Genomic DNA, 17492 nt, shown 5'->3' with positions numbered 1-17492 from the left:
GGAGAGTTTCTGGCTGCCAGGGCCCGGCTTCGCCCCTGCCCCCAGCCCTCCGGCTAGGCTGCAGAGACCGGCGGCCGCAGTCCCCAGCCCCGTTGTCACTCACTCACTCGCTGAGGCTGGCGCCGCGCCCTGCTCCCCCGGCTGAGCCTGGAGGGCGGGGTTTAGGTGGACTGCTCAGCAGAGGCTCAGTGGAGGCGGAGATTGTGCAGCTATAATAGGCTCCAAAGCCGGGCAGTCCAGCCAGAAGGGGAGGTGTGAGCGACGCTACCGAACCGGGTTCGAGAGCTGGGCAGGGGCAGGGACGTAGAGCTAGCAGGACTTCATCGAGACATCTAGAGGGAGACTGAGGTAAGGGAATATGGAGCTGAAGCCTTAGGGGCTGGAAAGAGACACGATTTGAGGCTTAGAAAGGCCCTTAACTCTATTCTAGTGTGTGTGAGTGTGTGTGTGCGTGCGTGTGTGTGTGTAAAAGTAAGGGGAGGGGGTCCCGCATTCTCCCCGGCCGGGGGGTGTCCGAGGAGCTGCCTGGAGAAGGTGGGCCCGCTTGGGGGTGGGAAGAAGGGGCCTCTTGTTGGAGCGCCCCCTCCCCACCGATTTCTCTTCTCTGGTCGCTACTAAACGGCCCTGGCCCGGTTCAGCTCCGGTACCCGCATAGCCCTTTCTCTCTTACACTTTCTGGAACCCTAGGAGAGAAGGCTAGAAAGAAGGGAAAAGGAAAGGGGGAACCGGGATATCCCTAGAGTTCGTCCGTGTTAGGAAGGGGGTCTCGTTCCCGATTCAGGGACTCCGCCCGTTTCCTGCTTTCTCACCAACATAGTTGGGGGAGTGAAAAGAGCGAGGAGCTGGAATCTGAGAAAGACATCCCCCCATTCCCAAAGCGAACCGGGCCCGGACGCGGGGTAGGAGCTGAGTTTCGTACTCTTCCCTGCTCCGGAGTCGCGGATGCCCGACAGGTTAAAAGCTTAAGCCCGCCCCGGGGCGGGGATCCCCAGGCTGATCGATCGGGCTAGATCCTGAATAGAACGTCTTGGGTCCGGAGAGCGGCTCTTTGGTGGGTCCCGGAGGAGTGGAGGGATCCCAGCCGGCTACAGCGATGTCGCACTTTCTCTCAGCGACAGACACCACCCCTCTCCTCTTTCCTCTGGCACAGGAGACAGGGACCGAGGCCACCTCCCCTGTGCCCCTCCCCGCCCGCCCGGCCCGGAATCCTTGTCCCTCGAGCCCCACCCCCAGGCTAGCCCCTTCTCCCGGCCCGCTTGGCCAGCTCAGCTTCGGGTCTGGAGGGTGGTGTCACCGGCCTCCTGGAACGTGCAGGGACTTGTCCCTAGCGGGAGGGGGAGCAGGAGGTGACTCACGGGTGACACGGAGACCCCGGGGAGTGGGGCGGGGTGAGGTCAGAGCCCCACCCCGGGGAGGAGAGCTGAGTTGGGGGGGGGGGTTATGGAGAGAGCTCCGCGGCTTCTGTTAGCCTCAGCCTCCGGAGCTACCCCTTAACAAAGGGAGGTGTGTATGCGTGTATGGGGCGGGGGGAAGGGGCTGGCCCCCGAGAGGAGTTGAGGGGACTGCGGCCAGAGACCTCCCCTAACCTTCAGCCTTGTGGGTCTGCACCCGATCCAGGGAGGAGAAGCCTTGGAAAACCCGAGCACCTGGGTGCCTGCGGTCTTTGTGCCTCGGTTATCCTTCTGAAAAATGGGCACAATCGTCTTCCTTCGCTTTTCCGAGGCGTTCTCGGAGTGACCATTTCTTTTCGAAACGAACTGCTTCTTTCTCCTTGACATCCCCCTCTTGTATCTGGACCCCTGCTGGCTTCTCCGCCCGGCCCTTGTCAGGAGCCGGACCTTGCCCCTCCCAGGCCCGGGGGGCGGGGGCCTTAGGGAGGAGAAGAGACTGGAGAGCCAGCCTCCCGTCCCCTTTCCTAGTGGGACCTGGGGATATTCCATGCAGGGCACCCTCTCCCCAGTCCCTAGGTTTGCTAGTGACCAGGGTGGGGGGTGGGAGAGGGTGGTAGTGGAGTCAACCGAAAGCGCCTCTCCTAGTTGGGTATTTCCGGTGTGTGTATGCAAACGACGAAGGCGTGTGTGTTTGTGTACTAGGGTTCCTGGCTCCAGATCCTGGCCAGCCTGTGGAACGTGCGCACGCACACACACACGCACACACTCACACACGGAGGTCACGTGTGTGCCCGCCCAGTAAATACTTGTAGAATTGCTTTGCTGTGCTTTGCACTGAATTGGATACTTTAAGTAGGCGGCGACGTCTAGAAACTGCAGCCCCTCTTCCCCTCCTCACCCCCCGCCCTTCCGTACGCTCCCCGCTCGGCTCCAGATCCGTCCCGGAGACTAGCGAACTGGAGTTAGTCGTCGGGCTTTTGCTTCCCGCTGCTATTTTTATTCCCCACTTAACCAGTTGTCTCCTCGGGTGGGCTGGGTGTGGGGCTGAAGCCGTGGCGGAGATGCGCGCCCGGGTCCGCTGGCCGCGTCCGCCTTTGTCTGTCCGTGCCTCCCCGGCTCCGTCTTTGTTTGTCTGTGTCTCTCTGTGTGGAGTGAGAGGCTTATTTCCCAACAGTGTCATGTGCAGTTTCGGAAGCCCGGCTGGCTCAGCGTGACGTGTTCACATCCCTCTCCCGTCCCTCCACCCTCTTTCCCCCCTGCCCCTCCCCAGGAGCCTGTGACGTGCCGCCCTCCAAGTTTTGGCGGGCTGGCAGTTCAGGAAACTGACTCAGTACAACTTCTCCCTTCTGGACTGTCCCGCTGCCCTAGGCACCGGGGCAGGCTGAAAAGGGAGGGGGTGGGGTGAGGGGAGGGGGATTTCCTAGAGGCAAGCGCCCCCTCCTGGACCTGGGGCTGAATAGCCCAGCCACCCTACTCCGGCATTTCTCAAAAGAAATTTCCCAAATGACTCTTGCCTGTGGGTCTTTGTTTCCTGTGTCTCACTCCCAGAGAACCTTCTGTCCTGAGCTCAGCAGGCATGTACAATCAGCCAGCATTTCATCACGCACTCTGCTCCGGTCTTTCCTCCACTTTGCAAAAATAACCCTTTCCTTACTAGACCGGGCCCTGAAATTCGTGGACTCCAGAGCTGCTCAATAGACAAACATTTACTCTCAGATTTTGGTAAGAATTTAGGCACTGGAGATGCAAAGGCTAGAGTGAACTAACTTCTGACCTTAAGAAGCTACTAGAGCCCCTTCATTTTATAGACAAGGAAACTGAGGCAGACAGAGCTATGTCACTTTTCTAGGTCTGAGGTCACATTTGAACTCAGATCTTCGTGACTGTATCCTCTGTGCCATATACTGAATGCTAAAAGGGATTCAAACTCAAAGGCAAAAGTTGGGTCAGGGCATTGATACTCTGTAACTTCTGCACATTGTGGAACATGTGTTCCAGCCATGACATTGTGTCACAACGTCTCTGATGTTACCACTTAACAAAGTCCCCAGGGTAACCACTCCATATATCCCTTGGATTATAGGACTCTAAAAATAAACCCTCTTCTCCTTTTCCCTAACCTGGCTCTATCCTTAACTGTCCTGGGCAGAGGAAGGAGAGTGAGGAGAAATGGGGAAGGTCAGCACAGGATCTATTTCCCACTTCCAGGCCAGATGGGAATGGAGTGTTGTAGAGCATGGGGCTTGGGCCACTGAGAGCGCAATGAGTCGGGTCTGCCCCGAACCCTGTTCAGGCTTTGCCATCTTTGTAATTTTGTAGCAAGATATTTTATTTCCTTTGGATTCGGTCTCCTCATCTTTAGTGGGAAGGAGTCAGATTAGAAATCCCAAGATCTCTTCTATTTTGTCCATGTTATGATTCTGTGTAGCACAAGATAGGAAGCAGGCTTGGCACAGTTTGGCACACAGTAAGCACTTCATAAACGTTTGTTGACTGACTCAAGCTTCCCCTGTCCCTGCGGATAGGGGGTTAACAGAGTGGGTATTTTCCCTTTGGAAGATACAAACCAGGACTTGCTCTTCTAAAAACAGACTTCCTGCCCAAGCTTGCCAATAACCCAGAGAATCTTGGCTTTTGGCCGGGCACAGAGTGTGGTGGGGGCAAGTACCAGGGTCACCATAAATAGGTAAGCTAATTTTTTCTGGTCTCCTCCGATGCCAGTTACAAGAGGAGCCTTGGAAGCTATGGAGGTAGAGGGCACCAGAAAGCCTGCTGGGATGTGGTTTTTGTTGATTTGTTGATTGGAAATGTGGCCTCTCGGGGTCTAGAAGTTAGAAACTACCGGGTCTCTTGGAATCACCTGATATATCTATTCAGCATGTAGCTCAACCCACAAGCTACTCATCACTTTTCAGTTGAGGAGAAGGTAATTTACCCAAGATCACTGAGCCAGCTTTGAACTGAGATCATCCCACTTCAACTCTGCTTCCTTGACTGCTACCCCACACCTATAGTTACTGATCCTTTCCTTAGGCATATTTGTTCCCTTGGCCCATAGAAAATGTCACAAAATAAATGTCCGGAGCCTGCCTCTTCACTTAGTAGAAAGCCTGGGAAGGGAGGCCTGAGGCTTTAAAGAAAGGATGGAAGGAATTTGTCCAGACCACATGGAAGTGGATAATCCTTCATATTTTTCAAAGGGTTTTCTTGATTTTTACTGCTGCCTTTTGAGAGAGGCCTTTTACAAATGAGAAAACTGAGGTCTAGAGAAAGAAAGTGACTCAGCAGAGATCATATAGTAAGTAAGTTATTGGGTCAGGGCTAGGACCAGAGCCTAAGCTTGAATTCTAGTTCTTGTCTCTTTTCCCTTGGGGGGGGGGGAAGGTGTAGTGGTGGTGGGGTGTTTTTTAGAAAAAGTATTAAGTTGACTTAGTCAAGGAAAGACTTGGTCAAGGGGCATACACACACACACAGCTGTTCAATATCCCTCATCACCCCACCCCCACGGCCCAAAGGTTATTTTCAACACTTTAGTGTTGTAGGCTGTCTAGGTTATGGGCAGAGAACCAGGAACTCTGGGTGAGGCAAGTTGGCACTAAGGTGCCTGGGAGGGTAGATCCCAGTCTGGGGAAGCCCCGAGAAAGAACATGGTCTTTGTGGTTGTGGGCCTGTGCCAGTGAGCATATGTGCTTTTGAGTCTGGGCCAGCTGTCCTGTGTTCTGTGTCATTCTATGTGGGTTTCCCCAGTGTGTTCCATGTGCATTAGAGGGAGGGAAAGGAGCACTGGGTTTGCTATCAGAGGACTTGGGTTCAAATCCAGCCACTCCAGAGGCCTGGAATTGGGAAAACCCGAATTCAGATCTGGCCTTAGAGACTTAAACTATATATACACACACATATATATATATATATATATATATATATATATATATATATTTATTTATAACTGTATATAACTTTATAAATACATATACATATATCTATAACATATATCTATATATACAACTCTATATGCATATAACGGTATATAGTTATCAACTAGAAAATGGAGGTAATAATAGCATCTACCTCAAAGAGAGTTTGCAAGGATCAAATAAGATCATATTTGTAAAAAAAGCCTGACACACAGTAGGTGCTATATAAATGCTTATTCTCTTTCTCTTCTTTTCCACAATCATTCGCTATCTGTATGACTCTGGACATATTACTTAAATCTCTGAGCCTTATTTTCCTCATCTGTAAAATAGAGATGGCCTCTTAAGTTCCCTCCCAATCTAACTTTTTGACTTCTGTCTGTGTCTGTGTTAAGGCTTGTCAGTAAGTCAACTAACATTTATTAATCACTTTCTCTGTGCCATGAACATGCTAAGGGCTTCAGGTACAAAGAAAAGCAAAAGATAGCCCCTGCCTTTAAGGAGGCAACTATCCTAATGGGGAGACAACATGCAAACAGATATGCACAAATAAGCTATATACAGGATAAATAGGAAATAAATAGGAAAACAGAGGGAAAGCACACAAATTTAGAGGGAAGGAAAAAGGGTACCTGTAGATGTGTGGGATTTTAACTGACACTTGCCTCCCCCCCTCTCCCCTCTTTCCATACACATACAGACACACACATACACAGTATGGTGGTAAGAACATTGGACATGAAAGGAAGACACCTGGGTTCAAATCCTGCCTTTCACTAGCTGTGTAACCTTGGATGAGCCTCTTAATTTTTCTGAGCCTCAGTTTTCTTCTCTGTAAAACAGGGACCTTACAATATTATTGTGAAGGTCAAATGAAGGACTATGTAATATTCTTGCAAAACAGTGTTGTATTTTTTCTTATTAGCAGTATTGCAAAAGAAAATACAAATATAATAAAGTGTGGGGGAGGAAGTATGCTTTACTTCTGCACTTAATATTCATTATTTCTCTCTCTGAAAGTAGATTTTTCATTATGGGTGTTTTGGTTTTGTCTTGGATCATTGTCTTGATCAGATTAGCTAAATCTTCCACATTTGATCATTGCTACAATATTGCCACTACTGTACACAATGTTCTCCTGGTTCTGCTCACTTCACTTTGTATCAGTTCATTATATAAATCTTCTCAGATTTTCTGCTTATCATTTCTTATAGAACAATAGCATTCTGTTACATTTATATACCACAACTTGTTCAGCCATTCCCAATTGATTTCCAATTTTTTATCACCATAAAAAGAGTTACTATAAATATTTTTATACTGATGGATCCTTTTCTCTTTTCTTTGATCTCTTTGGGATACATACCTAGTAGGGGGATTGTTAGGTCAAAGGGTACACGAGGTTTTATAACCCTTTGACTGTAGTTCCAAATTGTTCTCCAGAATGGTTGGACTAGTTCACCGGCAGTTGAATTAAACAGTGTTATACGCTAACTTATTCAATATAACTATAATCTGTGGGGGTTTATACTAGTTTGCCTGTGATGTATGAATATATTTAAGTCAAGGGCTGAAAAGGGGAAGTTGGGACATTGAACTTGGTTCTGAAGGCTAAAGGGGAAGGATGATTGACAAATTTCCTAGTGAAGGTCTTGTTGGGGCTTAGTTTTGTGGAGGAAAGAGTACCATTGTCTAGTTGAAGTAAGACCTGAGCTGAGAAATGAGTAAAAAATGTTTCCTGGGCTGGGCTCTTACTAAAATATTCTACAGTGCTGTAATTCATACCTACTTGTGAATTTCAAGCATGTTTGAGCAGTAAGCTAAGAGAAGTAGCTGGTAATAAATCGATTTTAGTTGCTATTCTGTATATATAATCTCTTAACTGCTACTGTATTCAAGCCAACTCCAGGAGGGTTGTTCCCCCTGGTTTTGGGAGCCAGGGGATCTCAGTTTGAGACTCAGCTCTTCCTTTTTCTTGTCTTGGGACTTCCGGCAGTCCACACCTCTTAGACCTCAGTGTCCTCATCTGCGAAATGGAGATAACAGTCTTAGCTTCCCCCCGGGGTTGCTGGGAGGATCCAGTGAGATGTTGTTATAAAGTCGCTGCACTTTTGTAAATATAAACATCCTGTCTCCGGTGATTTCCTGGAACCCCTCAAATTATCCCAGAATTGATAGCTTTCTGTAAGGCTTGGAAGGACTCTACTTTTCTTCTTCAAACCTACTCCAAGGAGTAGGTAATGTAAGCATTACTGTGACCATTTTACAGGGGAGAAAGTGGAGGTAAGGAAGTAGCTTGTATAATATGTTCATAATGGGAGGGCTTGTGACAGCTGGGAAGGAGGTTCAGGTTGTTTCTGTGCCTGTGTATATATGAATGTTGTTGCGTATATGCTGCATTTGGGATAGAGGAGCATGTCTATGGGAGGATCTTTGGAGAGGAAGCTTGGTGCACTAAGGAAAATGCTGGTTTTTGGAGTCAGAATTGCAACTGAATAACTTAATGGCTCGAGACTTTGGGCTTAACTTCCCAGGTATCCTATCTGCAAAAAAGGGGGTTGAATGAGGTGGCTTGTAGAGTTTGGTGCAGCTCTAAATCGGTGCTCCTGAGGTTCCTAGTCAACTAAATGTCCTTTTGTCTCATAGCCAGAGTCATCAGCATGTCTGAGTCACCGAGTAGAACACGTCAGATCCCCTGCAGTGGGAAACTTTGCCGGAACCTCTTTGGGCCTGTGGACCATGAGCAGCTGAAGCAAGACTGCCAAGACCTGATGCAGAGCTGCACCCAGGAGGCCCAGCGCCGATGGAACTTCGACTTCATCACTGAGACCCCTCTAGAAGGCGATTATGCCTGGGAGAGGGTCCGAGGCCTGGATCTACCCTCCATATATCGCCCGACAGGGCCGTGGGGCAGGGAGGACCTGGGGGGGAAGAGGCCAAAGCCCCGGCCCAGCTCCCCAGCCCTGCTACAGATGTCTGCCCAGGGAGACCATGTGGATCTATCGCTCTCCTGCACTGTAGTACCACTGACCCCAGAGCGAGAGGAAGGGTCTATGGCTGGGACCTCCCAACCAACCCGAAAACACAAGCAGACCAGCATGACGGGTAAGTGGGTGGGGGATAGGCTATTTACAATTACAGAAAGAGACCTCAATGGTCATTTATTTCAGCTCCCCCTGACTGTCAAATATCAGAGTTAGAAATAACTTCAATGAGACAGCATGAGAAAATGTAAGGAGTTCTGGATTTAGGGTTTGAATTCCAGCTCTCTGACTTAAGACTTGTCTTATGGGATAAGTCCCTTAAGCTCTATGGACACTACTTTATTCTGTAAAAAGATGGGGTCAGAGGGAGCTAGGTGGTGCAGTGAATAGAACACTCGAGTCATGAGGATCTGAATTCAAATTAAATACTTAACAACTGGTAAGTGGGCAAATCACTTAACCCTCAATTGCCTCCAAAAAAAGGTAAAAAAAAAAAAAAAAGATGAGATTGGACTAAATAATTTCTAACTGTTCTAACTCTAATTCATCTGATCTTAAGTCTACATTGTATAGTTGAAATCCAAATCCGATGAGGAAACTAGGTCCTTGAGGAGGTAATGACTTACTTGAAGTTATTCAGTTAATGTTCAATAATAGCCATGTCACTCAATTTCTCTGGGCCTTAGTAAAATGTGAGTGAATACTTTCACTCTCTGGTTCCTGGAGCTTTTGTGAGAAAAACACTTTGAAAAGCTTAAGTCATAAACTTCGTGTTGTTTTTCTTTGCAAGGCTAAGCTGACCCGATCATCCTTGAACCTTTTCCCCTCTGTCTTAACAGATTTCTACCATTCAAAGCGAAGGCTCATCTTCTACAAGAGAAAGCCATGACTTGACGCTCCAGTCTCTGTCTCCGGGCTGGGTGATGATGACCACCCCTGTTCAGATACTCAAGCTTTTTGTTTGTCAGTGTGTGTGTGTTTTAATTATTGTTTGTATTTTAATTTAAACTCCTCTTTGTATATATACGCTGTCTTCATGCTGGGTGGGCCCTGGCCTGTATAGCATGGAGAATATTTAAAAAAAAACAACACAAAAAACGACAGTGGAAAGCTAGCTGCGCCCCCGCTGTATAAGTCGGACTGTCGGGTATTTTTATGTTTTGAAACCTTATTTAAAATGTCCTTGTCTTATGTTTCCTCTATCCTATAAGATAGAATGAAGTTGGCCTCAGGCCAGAGATCGGTGTAGCTACAGAATGCTGCTAGCTTCCTTGCCTGTCGTTCCTTACACCAGGAATTCCTGGTTAGGAAACACGCCATCAGGTGTAGTGGAATTCTCCTGGGTTCTCTAAATTAAGTTAATTTTAATTTGAAAAAAATAAAAATAAAAACAGATGGCACTTTGTTGGGAGGGTGGGGTGAGGGTAGGGTTGGTAAGGATACAAAGTGACTGTCCTCCTCTGAGATGTCCAAAGCCAAGGGATGAAGGGCAGGGGTCCCACCCTGATGTGGCCTTTTGGCTTTGCTCTCTACTGAGAGGTGGGGGAGAGAGTTGGTTTTTGTAGCGTTTCCCCCACCCCCTCTCTGTCATGTCCCTCTTTGCCTGCCCCCAGGCACTGGGTAGGCAGGTGGGCATCCGTTCCCCAAAGGTGGACCAGCCAAGCTGCTCAGGATCCTGGGTCCCTATTGGTGCTGTCCTGCCCTGCACTTTCTACAGAGACCTAGCTGCCCTTCCATAGCTAGGTTTTCTTCTCAGCTCTCCCCTCCCCCACCACCCTTCTCCTTACCCTCTAGCCCCCAACCCCTGACCTGCCTCCTCCCTTCTCCCCACCCTTCCCATTGTACTTTGTGTAGCAGCTGAACTAGGTGACGGTTGTTTGGAAGTGAGGCAAGGTGATGAAGATGTTTTGGCCTTTCTGGGGAAGGTGAGAAGGGCCGTTGTTAACTGCATACAGAAGGAACAGGTTTTATTCCATCCTGATTTTGCCCTGTCCCAAAAGTCCTGTGGACAAAACCCCAGCCTGGACACTGACCCTAGAGAGGGGAGAGTAGACAGCAAGCACTTGGACTCTGTACTACACAATTGAGCACTTGATTCTAGGCTCTCTTCTCTTGTTCTGGTTCATGTGTATGTCTTGGTCTCCTCAACTAGACTGTAAGCTCTTTGAGGGCAGGGACAGTGTCTTATACTTCTCTGTATCCTACATGACCCCTAACACAGGGTTGGGTATATAGCAGGTGCTCAGTAAATAATACTTATTGACCTAACCACACTCCTATGATGTTATTGTTGTCTTCTTTATCCTTGGGGCTTTGGGTTGATGCTGGGGTCTGGGTTTGCTTTGTTTTTAAAGATGGTTTTATCTCAGTATCTGGTGAAGGGGAAAATGAACTGTTTTGGGAATTGGAAGAGCTGGATTCACATTTTTTCTCAATGGACCTTAGTTTCTTCATCTATGGTAGACTTCGATGAAATAATCTCAGGTCTCTCCAACATTAAATCCTAGAGGTTCCATCTTAAGATAGGTTAGGGATAAGACATCTATTCTTATACAAAAATAGAGAAAAACCCAAGGCTGTCCTCTAAAGCAATTGCAAGCTTCGTATGTTAGTGTCAGGAGGAATTGCCCTGGTAACTAGCATCCTTAGCATCAGGAATAATCAGCTTTCAGGATCATTCTGAGAAGGCTCATTGGAAGAGGTTGGAAAAGAGCAGGGCATTTGGTGGGAGGAGAACAGGGGGGGAGGATGTGGTCTGAGGAGAAACACAGTCATGGAATTCCAGGTTTGGAAGGGATATTATAGGCCACATTCCAAAATAGTTTAGAAATAGGGATGTGCTCTGCCAACAGGTGGTCATAGGCCATTTATTCCATGCTTAAACAACTCCATTAGAAGGTAGTTTTCACATCAAAATTAAAGGTAATCTCTTCCTTTCTGCCAGAACTTCCATTCAGGAGTTTGCTGAAGAGGTGGGAAGGGTCAGAATGTGGTAGGCATGTGGTTTGGTTGGGGCAGGAGGGGAGGGACAGTCTGGTGAGGAGAGACTGACTGTTGTGGGGAGAAGGAGGGGAGAATTTTAGGCTTGTGGGGTTGGCTGAGTTGGTGTTCAGCCTGAGGTGAAGATGAAGGATTGTGTGCAGTGCAGGCTGGGTCAGTGACTAAAGCAAAGCTGGATTTGAAGCCTTTTAATTCAGTTCTATTGAATGAATGGAATAAGTCAAGGTAGCATTCATTCATATAGGGTGATTGCAGCTCCAGGAAAGACCATGGATGCAGAACTGGAAGGGCCGTTTATTTGAGGAAACAGCCCTAGCAAGCCTGTCAAATCAACATGCACTGTATTAAGTACCATGCACCAGATCAAGTCCTCATGGAACTTCCATTCTAATGGGGTTGGGAGCCACCACTTGCACACTTGCTCAGGGTTATACATAATGTCAGAAGCAGGATGGGCTTGGATGTGCTAGCAATTGTGTTCAAGCAATCCCTGTATTTTACACCAGAATGCTGTCAAAGATCGGCCTTCCTCCACAAATATAATCCCTGTAGGCTTTTGGCAAATGTCTAAGTTGAAATTCATTCCTTTGAGTTAACTATTAAAAGGTTAACACTCAAATACTACTAGGAGAGCCAGGGCATTAAGCCTCTGTCATCCATTAACAACTCAGTGTGAATTAGTTTATCAGATTTTTTAAAGGTTCCAACAGCCTGGGGGAGGAGAAAGACTGAGAAGAGGATTAAATTGGAGGAAGGAAGCTCAGAGCTTGGGGAATGAGGAAATCAGACCTGGGAAGTGTGGAAGAAGGCCTTAGGGAATGTGAAAGTCCTGGAATTCTCAGGGATGCACAAGAAGAGAAAGGAGCATTGGGGAGGGAGAATCAGGCTTAGTCTCCATCATAGCCCTGCCATGATCAACCCAAGCTAGGGTTTCAAATAAGAAACTGGCAGAGTCCCAATCAGAATAATCTAATTGGTCTCATCTTTATCTTGGAAGTCACTGTCCTTGAGTTTCCCCAGCTCGATGCAGTCCAAACCAAAGGGGCATTTGCTTTATTGGCTATTAATTGTACCCTTTTCTTTCTTTTGCCACCCCATGTGTCCCAGCCTCCCTGACCTAATATGTTAAGTCACCCCTTCAACTCAGCAGCTAGACAGGGCAACACCTGTACGTGATCAGGCTGACCTTAGAATAGAAAAATTGTTGTGCAGTGGGAGAAACTGAGACCCAGAGTGGGGAATTCACTTGTCTCAATCACACAGTAGGCAGAGAGAAGACTATAAAAATGTGACATTTATTAAACACCTACTGTATGCCAGGGGGCATTTAGGTGGCACAGTTCCTAGAATCTTCTTGACTCCAGAACAGAGACCTGGTTTTTTGGTTTGTTTTTTTTTTAATTTTTAAAAAATTTAAAAAATTTTTAATTTATTTTTATTTTTTAAAAATTTATTTATTTATTTATTTTGCTTCTTCTTTTTTTTTTTTTTTTTGGTTCTTTGGTTTTAAGTCCAGTTTCAACTTAGTACTTTGTAGCCTATGCCATTTTGAATAATAAAGCATTAAAAAAAAAAAAAAAGACCTAGATCAAGCTTCCTATGTATTTGGGCAGGTCCCATCTATGAGGTGATTGACAAACAGGCTCTTTCTTCACAGGTCACCACATACGTGCATATTCACTTAACTGAAGATTAACTCCTGGATTACCTGCAACAAAATTATTCAGCTTCAGTGAACATTTCTTTCTCCAGCTCTAAAATGGGTTTAGGTTTTCCTGTCTTCTTATGAGGAAGAAGCTAATGAAGACCATCTGTGAAGACAAGGAGGGGTTACATACTCATTAGAGAGAGCAAATACGGACACCAATGAAATCATAGATCTTTGAAATTGCTAAAATATTTAAATTACAAGGTGAAATGAAAAGAAAATATTTGCTATCACAATGGGGCAATTCAATGAACACTCATCATTTATTATTTAATTAAAATATTAATTTAATAAATGCCTCCTATATGCAAGGCACTTGTGCCAGATGCTGGGAATACAAAGACAAAAACCAAAATCTTCTCCTCAGTTTGTCATGACTTTCCAAATTTCACTGGACTCATCTGCACATCACAGACCTCGCCTGATAGAACCTGCCAAATCTTGTGTTCTATTTACCTTCATCCTAAAATGAAATAGTTATGAGAGTGGAAATAATAAATTTCAATGATAGTGACAATGATGATGATGAAAAGAAAAATGAAATAGAAGCCCTGGATTTGCAAAAACACATTGAACAAAATTATTAAAAGATCTAGTCTCAGTTCTCATCTGCAAAATGGGGATAATAATCCTGACTCTGCCCACCTCATGGGGTGGTTATGAAATTATAGCTAGAAAAGTACTTGAGAAAGTTAAGAGAAAAACAAGCTATGCAAATGTAAGAATTCCTTCCACCACAAGGTAGATGGCAAACATAGTCCTGAGGATACATGGTAAGATAGGGTATCACCCCATAGAAGAGGTCAAGGTCAACTTGCCCTTTGTCATTTAGAGCCAGCTGCAGCTTATTTTTCAACCTGATTTTATGTCATTCCTTTTAATTCCTGGTAAACCATGAAAGCATGAAAACATCCTAGTTGCTCTCTCCCAAGCATGACATTCCAACTCCCCTTCCCTCCCTTTTCACATTCTGACCCTCATTCCTGGAACACTCTTCTTCTTTACCTCTTTGTCTTGCATTATTACTCAGCTCCTTCAAACACCACTTGATACAAAAGCATTTTCTGAATGCTCTTGTTGCTAACAATGGAGAAATTTTTTTGGCTCTTGAAACAATTTTCTTTGCATATATTTTGCATATAAAGGCAGCATACCATTGGGGGTAGAGAACGGGCTTGTTAACCCAGCATTCATCATGTGTCTGATGGGTCCAATATCAGACACACAATAGCTGTGACGTTTGGCAAGATACACCCCTCCTATGCTCTGGGCAGCTTTCTAAGACTAGAAGTTGACCCACTTTGAAAGGAGAGTCTCCTCTCCTAGGAATTCCCCATACCAGTGAATTTACAGGTCTGGTTTTTATTCTTCTGTTGTTGTTTATCCTTTATTTTCAGAGAGGATCAATGACATCATGAGGTGATGTCTTGACTTAGCAATGAATTGGATTTAAGTGAGGCAGAACTTCAAAAAGTCACCAGCCTCAGTCTCCTCCAGAGTCAGTGATGTCCAGTAGCAAAGCAAAAATCAAGATAACCAGTGATGGCCCAGAATGTGATGTGCAGAACTCTGGAAGGCTAGGTAGGCTGAGAGCCATTACTCTAGGACTCATTGTAGTCACGTGAGCTCTGCTTCCAGGATGGATGTTTTTGCAGCTAGTTTTGAAATAGATTGAATATTGGACCTGGAATCAGAAAACCTGATTTCAAATCCAGCCTCAGACTAGTTATGTGATCCTGGACAAGTTACTTTACCTCTGCATCACTCAGCATAGTACCAGCCATGGAATATGTACTTAATAAATAATATTTTCCCTCCCTCTCTCCTTCCTTCCTTCCTTCCTTCCTTCCTTCCTTCCTTCCTTCCTTCCTTCCTTCCTTCCTTCCTTCCTTCCTTCCTTCCTTCCTTCCTTCCTTCCTTCCTTCCTTCCTTCCTTCCTTCCTTCCTTCCTCCCTTCCTCTCTCCCTCCCTCCCTCCCTCCCTCCCTCCTTCCTTCCTTCCTTCCTTCCTTCCTTCCTTCCTTCCTTCCTTCCTTCCTTCCTTCCTTCCTTCCTTCCTTCCTTCCTTCCTTCCTTCCTTCCTTCCCTTCCTTATTTTATTTATTATTTATTATTTCCTTCAGCATTTCAGGCACAGAGTCTAGAAGACCTGATTTTAAATCCAGTCTCAGATGCTAGTATCTGTGTGATCCTGGGCAAGTTACTTTATCTCTGTCTGCCTCAGTTTCTATCACTGTAAAATGTGGATAATAATAGCTCCAATTCCCCAGGGTTATTGTGAGGATCAAATGAGATAATAATTGTAAAGCACTTAGCACAGTGTCTGCACATAGTAAGAGTTATATGAAAGTTATTATTATTATTATTATTGTTATTGTAAGTTTCTTGAGAGTAGAGATGGCTTCATTTTTTTTTTGTATCTGTATTCCTAGCATCTACCACCTAGTAGACACTTAATAAATGCTTATTGAATTTAATTGCATGGAAATATAAGAAAACAGAAGCCTAGAAAAGGCAAAATTACTTTCCCAATGCTATACAAGTAGTAACAAAACTGGGTTTCTAACCCAAAACATTTGATACCAAAGTCAGTGCTTTTTCCTCTATATCAATATTGTCAGTAACCATGCGTAAAGATCACTTTGGGCCTGCATATTGATTTATTTTTTAATAGCATTTTATTTTCCAAAATCATGCAAAGATAGTTTTTAACATTCATCCTTGCAAAATTTTATGTTCCATATTTTTTTCCTTCGCTCCCCCTCTCCTAGATAGCAAATAATCCAATATAAATTAAACATGTGCAATTCTTCTAAAAATACTTTCATATTCATATTTGTTGTGTTGCACATGAAAACTCAGGTTTAAAAAAGGTAAAAAACAAACAAACAAGCAAACAGCAACCACTAGGTGAAAAGACTATGCTGTACTTCACATTCAGTCCCCATAGTCCTCTCTCTGGACTGCATATTGATTTAGATCACATTTTTGTATTTTTATTGTATGTTCAACAAAATATGTTAAAATATTTCCCCAATTCATTGTAATCTGGCTTGGGTGGCTCTTGGGACTGTCTTGGTGTGTATCTATCACCTTCAAATGATCTGGATTTTTCAAAGGATAAACTGAGCCCTTGCTTCTCTCTCCCTTCCCAGCAATAAATAACTGCCCTTTATTATCCCCTTTCAGACGAGGCTGAGAGAGAGGATTGTTGTACCTGGGTTATAATCATGGTTCTACTAATAACCAACTCTATGAGCTCCAGAAGGTCATTTCCCACTCTGAACATCATTCCCTCACCTGTAAACTGAGGGGTGCAAACAACAATGGAGTTCTTGACCTTTACAGTCTCCATACCTCGTGGACTTCAGGAAACTTTCTCTTCTGTAGTAGGCTCTGTTTGAAAAGGAAGGAAATAAATTCTAGCTTTTACCATGTACATACACACCCATCTAAGAATTTTTCAAAAAGAAATGTAGTCATTTCAATAGGATAATATAATTATTTGCTAAATATTTCCCATATGCTCTGACAAGCTTTTTGGGTATCTAGACCTAGAACCCCTGGATTAAACAGAATATAAGGTACCATGGTAGAATTTGCTAGGATTAGCAAAGGACAGAGAGAAGCTGCTTCAACAGGAAAACCTCTAGATTGAGGCAGTAGATTTTCTGGTTTAGTAACGGAAGGGGTAGTTAATTAAGCAAGAAAAGTGACAAGTGGCCCAAAGCCGGGTTGCTAACAGCTCCAGCCTTCTCATCTCAGGGCCCAAGAGAGCTCTTCTAGGACAGCAAGAAGGACAGTGACCGCCATAGGACTGACCCAACCACTTTGGTAAGTAGGAATCATTGTTGCATTGGTTCGGTACTCTCATTAGAAAAGAGAGGGGCATCCCAGGGCAATTTCAGGGATGGCATAGAGACCTTTGCTGAGTGTATAAGGCTTCCAGATGGCTAGCTTAGGCAGGGACACTAGTACTAAGAGTTAAGAGATACAATATGACTTTTTTTGTCCTCGGTTTCCTCATCTGTCAAATGGGGATACAAGGACATCTTGCCTACCTCTAACTACTTCAGTAAAGCTCAAATGAAATAAAGGAATTTAGAGGGCTTAAATCAATCAACAAACATTTTTTCATCTACCTTTATTTAAGGAGTTTAAAATTATACATATACACAAACACAAACACACACACACAGTTAGTCTTACAATTAATATTTTAAAGACCAAACTATGAAAATTTAAAAGTTATTATTCTTCTCATCATAAGACAAATTGCGTACCTTTAATAAACCTAACATTACCTCCATGGCATGGTAAGGTAGGCAACTCAGCACTATTGGTTCACCTACTATTGGTAAGTTACCATGAAAGATACAAAAATGAACAAAAAATAGTTCTTGCCTTCTTGGAGCTTATATTCTGGAGGTGGGGGGTGCAGTAAGATGCAAGAAAAAGATAGCTAAAATTCGATGAATCCTAAGGCAGGCAGTGTA

At 44.9% G+C, this 17492-nt stretch overlaps 2 protein-coding genes across 3 annotated transcripts in view; both read left to right on the top strand.

Annotated features, from left to right (window-relative positions):
* Positions 1 to 214: 214 nt before the first annotated feature.
* CDKN1A (cyclin dependent kinase inhibitor 1A) lies at positions 215 to 10562 on the top strand. Its single transcript, XM_074311107.1, has 3 exons — positions 215 to 348; positions 7952 to 8410; positions 9129 to 10562. Exons 2-3 carry the CDS (start codon positions 7966 to 7968, stop codon positions 9176 to 9178), a joined length of 495 nt encoding a protein of 164 aa, XP_074167208.1. The 5' UTR covers positions 215 to 348; positions 7952 to 7965; the 3' UTR covers positions 9179 to 10562.
* A 6163-nt stretch (positions 10563 to 16725) lies between these two features.
* The window catches only part of RAB44 (RAB44, member RAS oncogene family), a 63519-nt gene continuing 62752 nt past the window's right edge, over positions 16726 to 17492 (top strand). The window contains exon 1 of one of the 2 annotated variants that reach the window (XM_074311101.1): positions 16726 to 16830. The gene's annotated coding sequence lies outside the window, so the exon portion shown is untranslated. The remainder of the gene's footprint in view (positions 16831 to 17492) is intronic. The other variant, XM_074311106.1, reaches the window with a different exon arrangement.

Source organism: Sminthopsis crassicaudata, chromosome 4 (genome assembly GCF_048593235.1).
Source record: "Sminthopsis crassicaudata isolate SCR6 chromosome 4, ASM4859323v1, whole genome shotgun sequence".
Taxonomy (NCBI): Eukaryota; Metazoa; Chordata; class Mammalia; order Dasyuromorphia; family Dasyuridae; genus Sminthopsis; species Sminthopsis crassicaudata.
This window is presented reverse-complemented; position numbering and strand designations above follow the sequence as displayed.

Coding starts and splice junctions, on each gene's coding strand:
- CDKN1A (XM_074311107.1), top strand. CDS start 7,966: ATGTCTGAGTCACCGAGTAGAACACGTCAGATCCCCTGCAGTGGGAAA. Junction 8,411..9,128: donor CAAGCAGACCAGCATGACGG/GTAAGTGGGTGG, acceptor CTGTCTTAACAG/ATTTCTACCATTCAAAGCGA.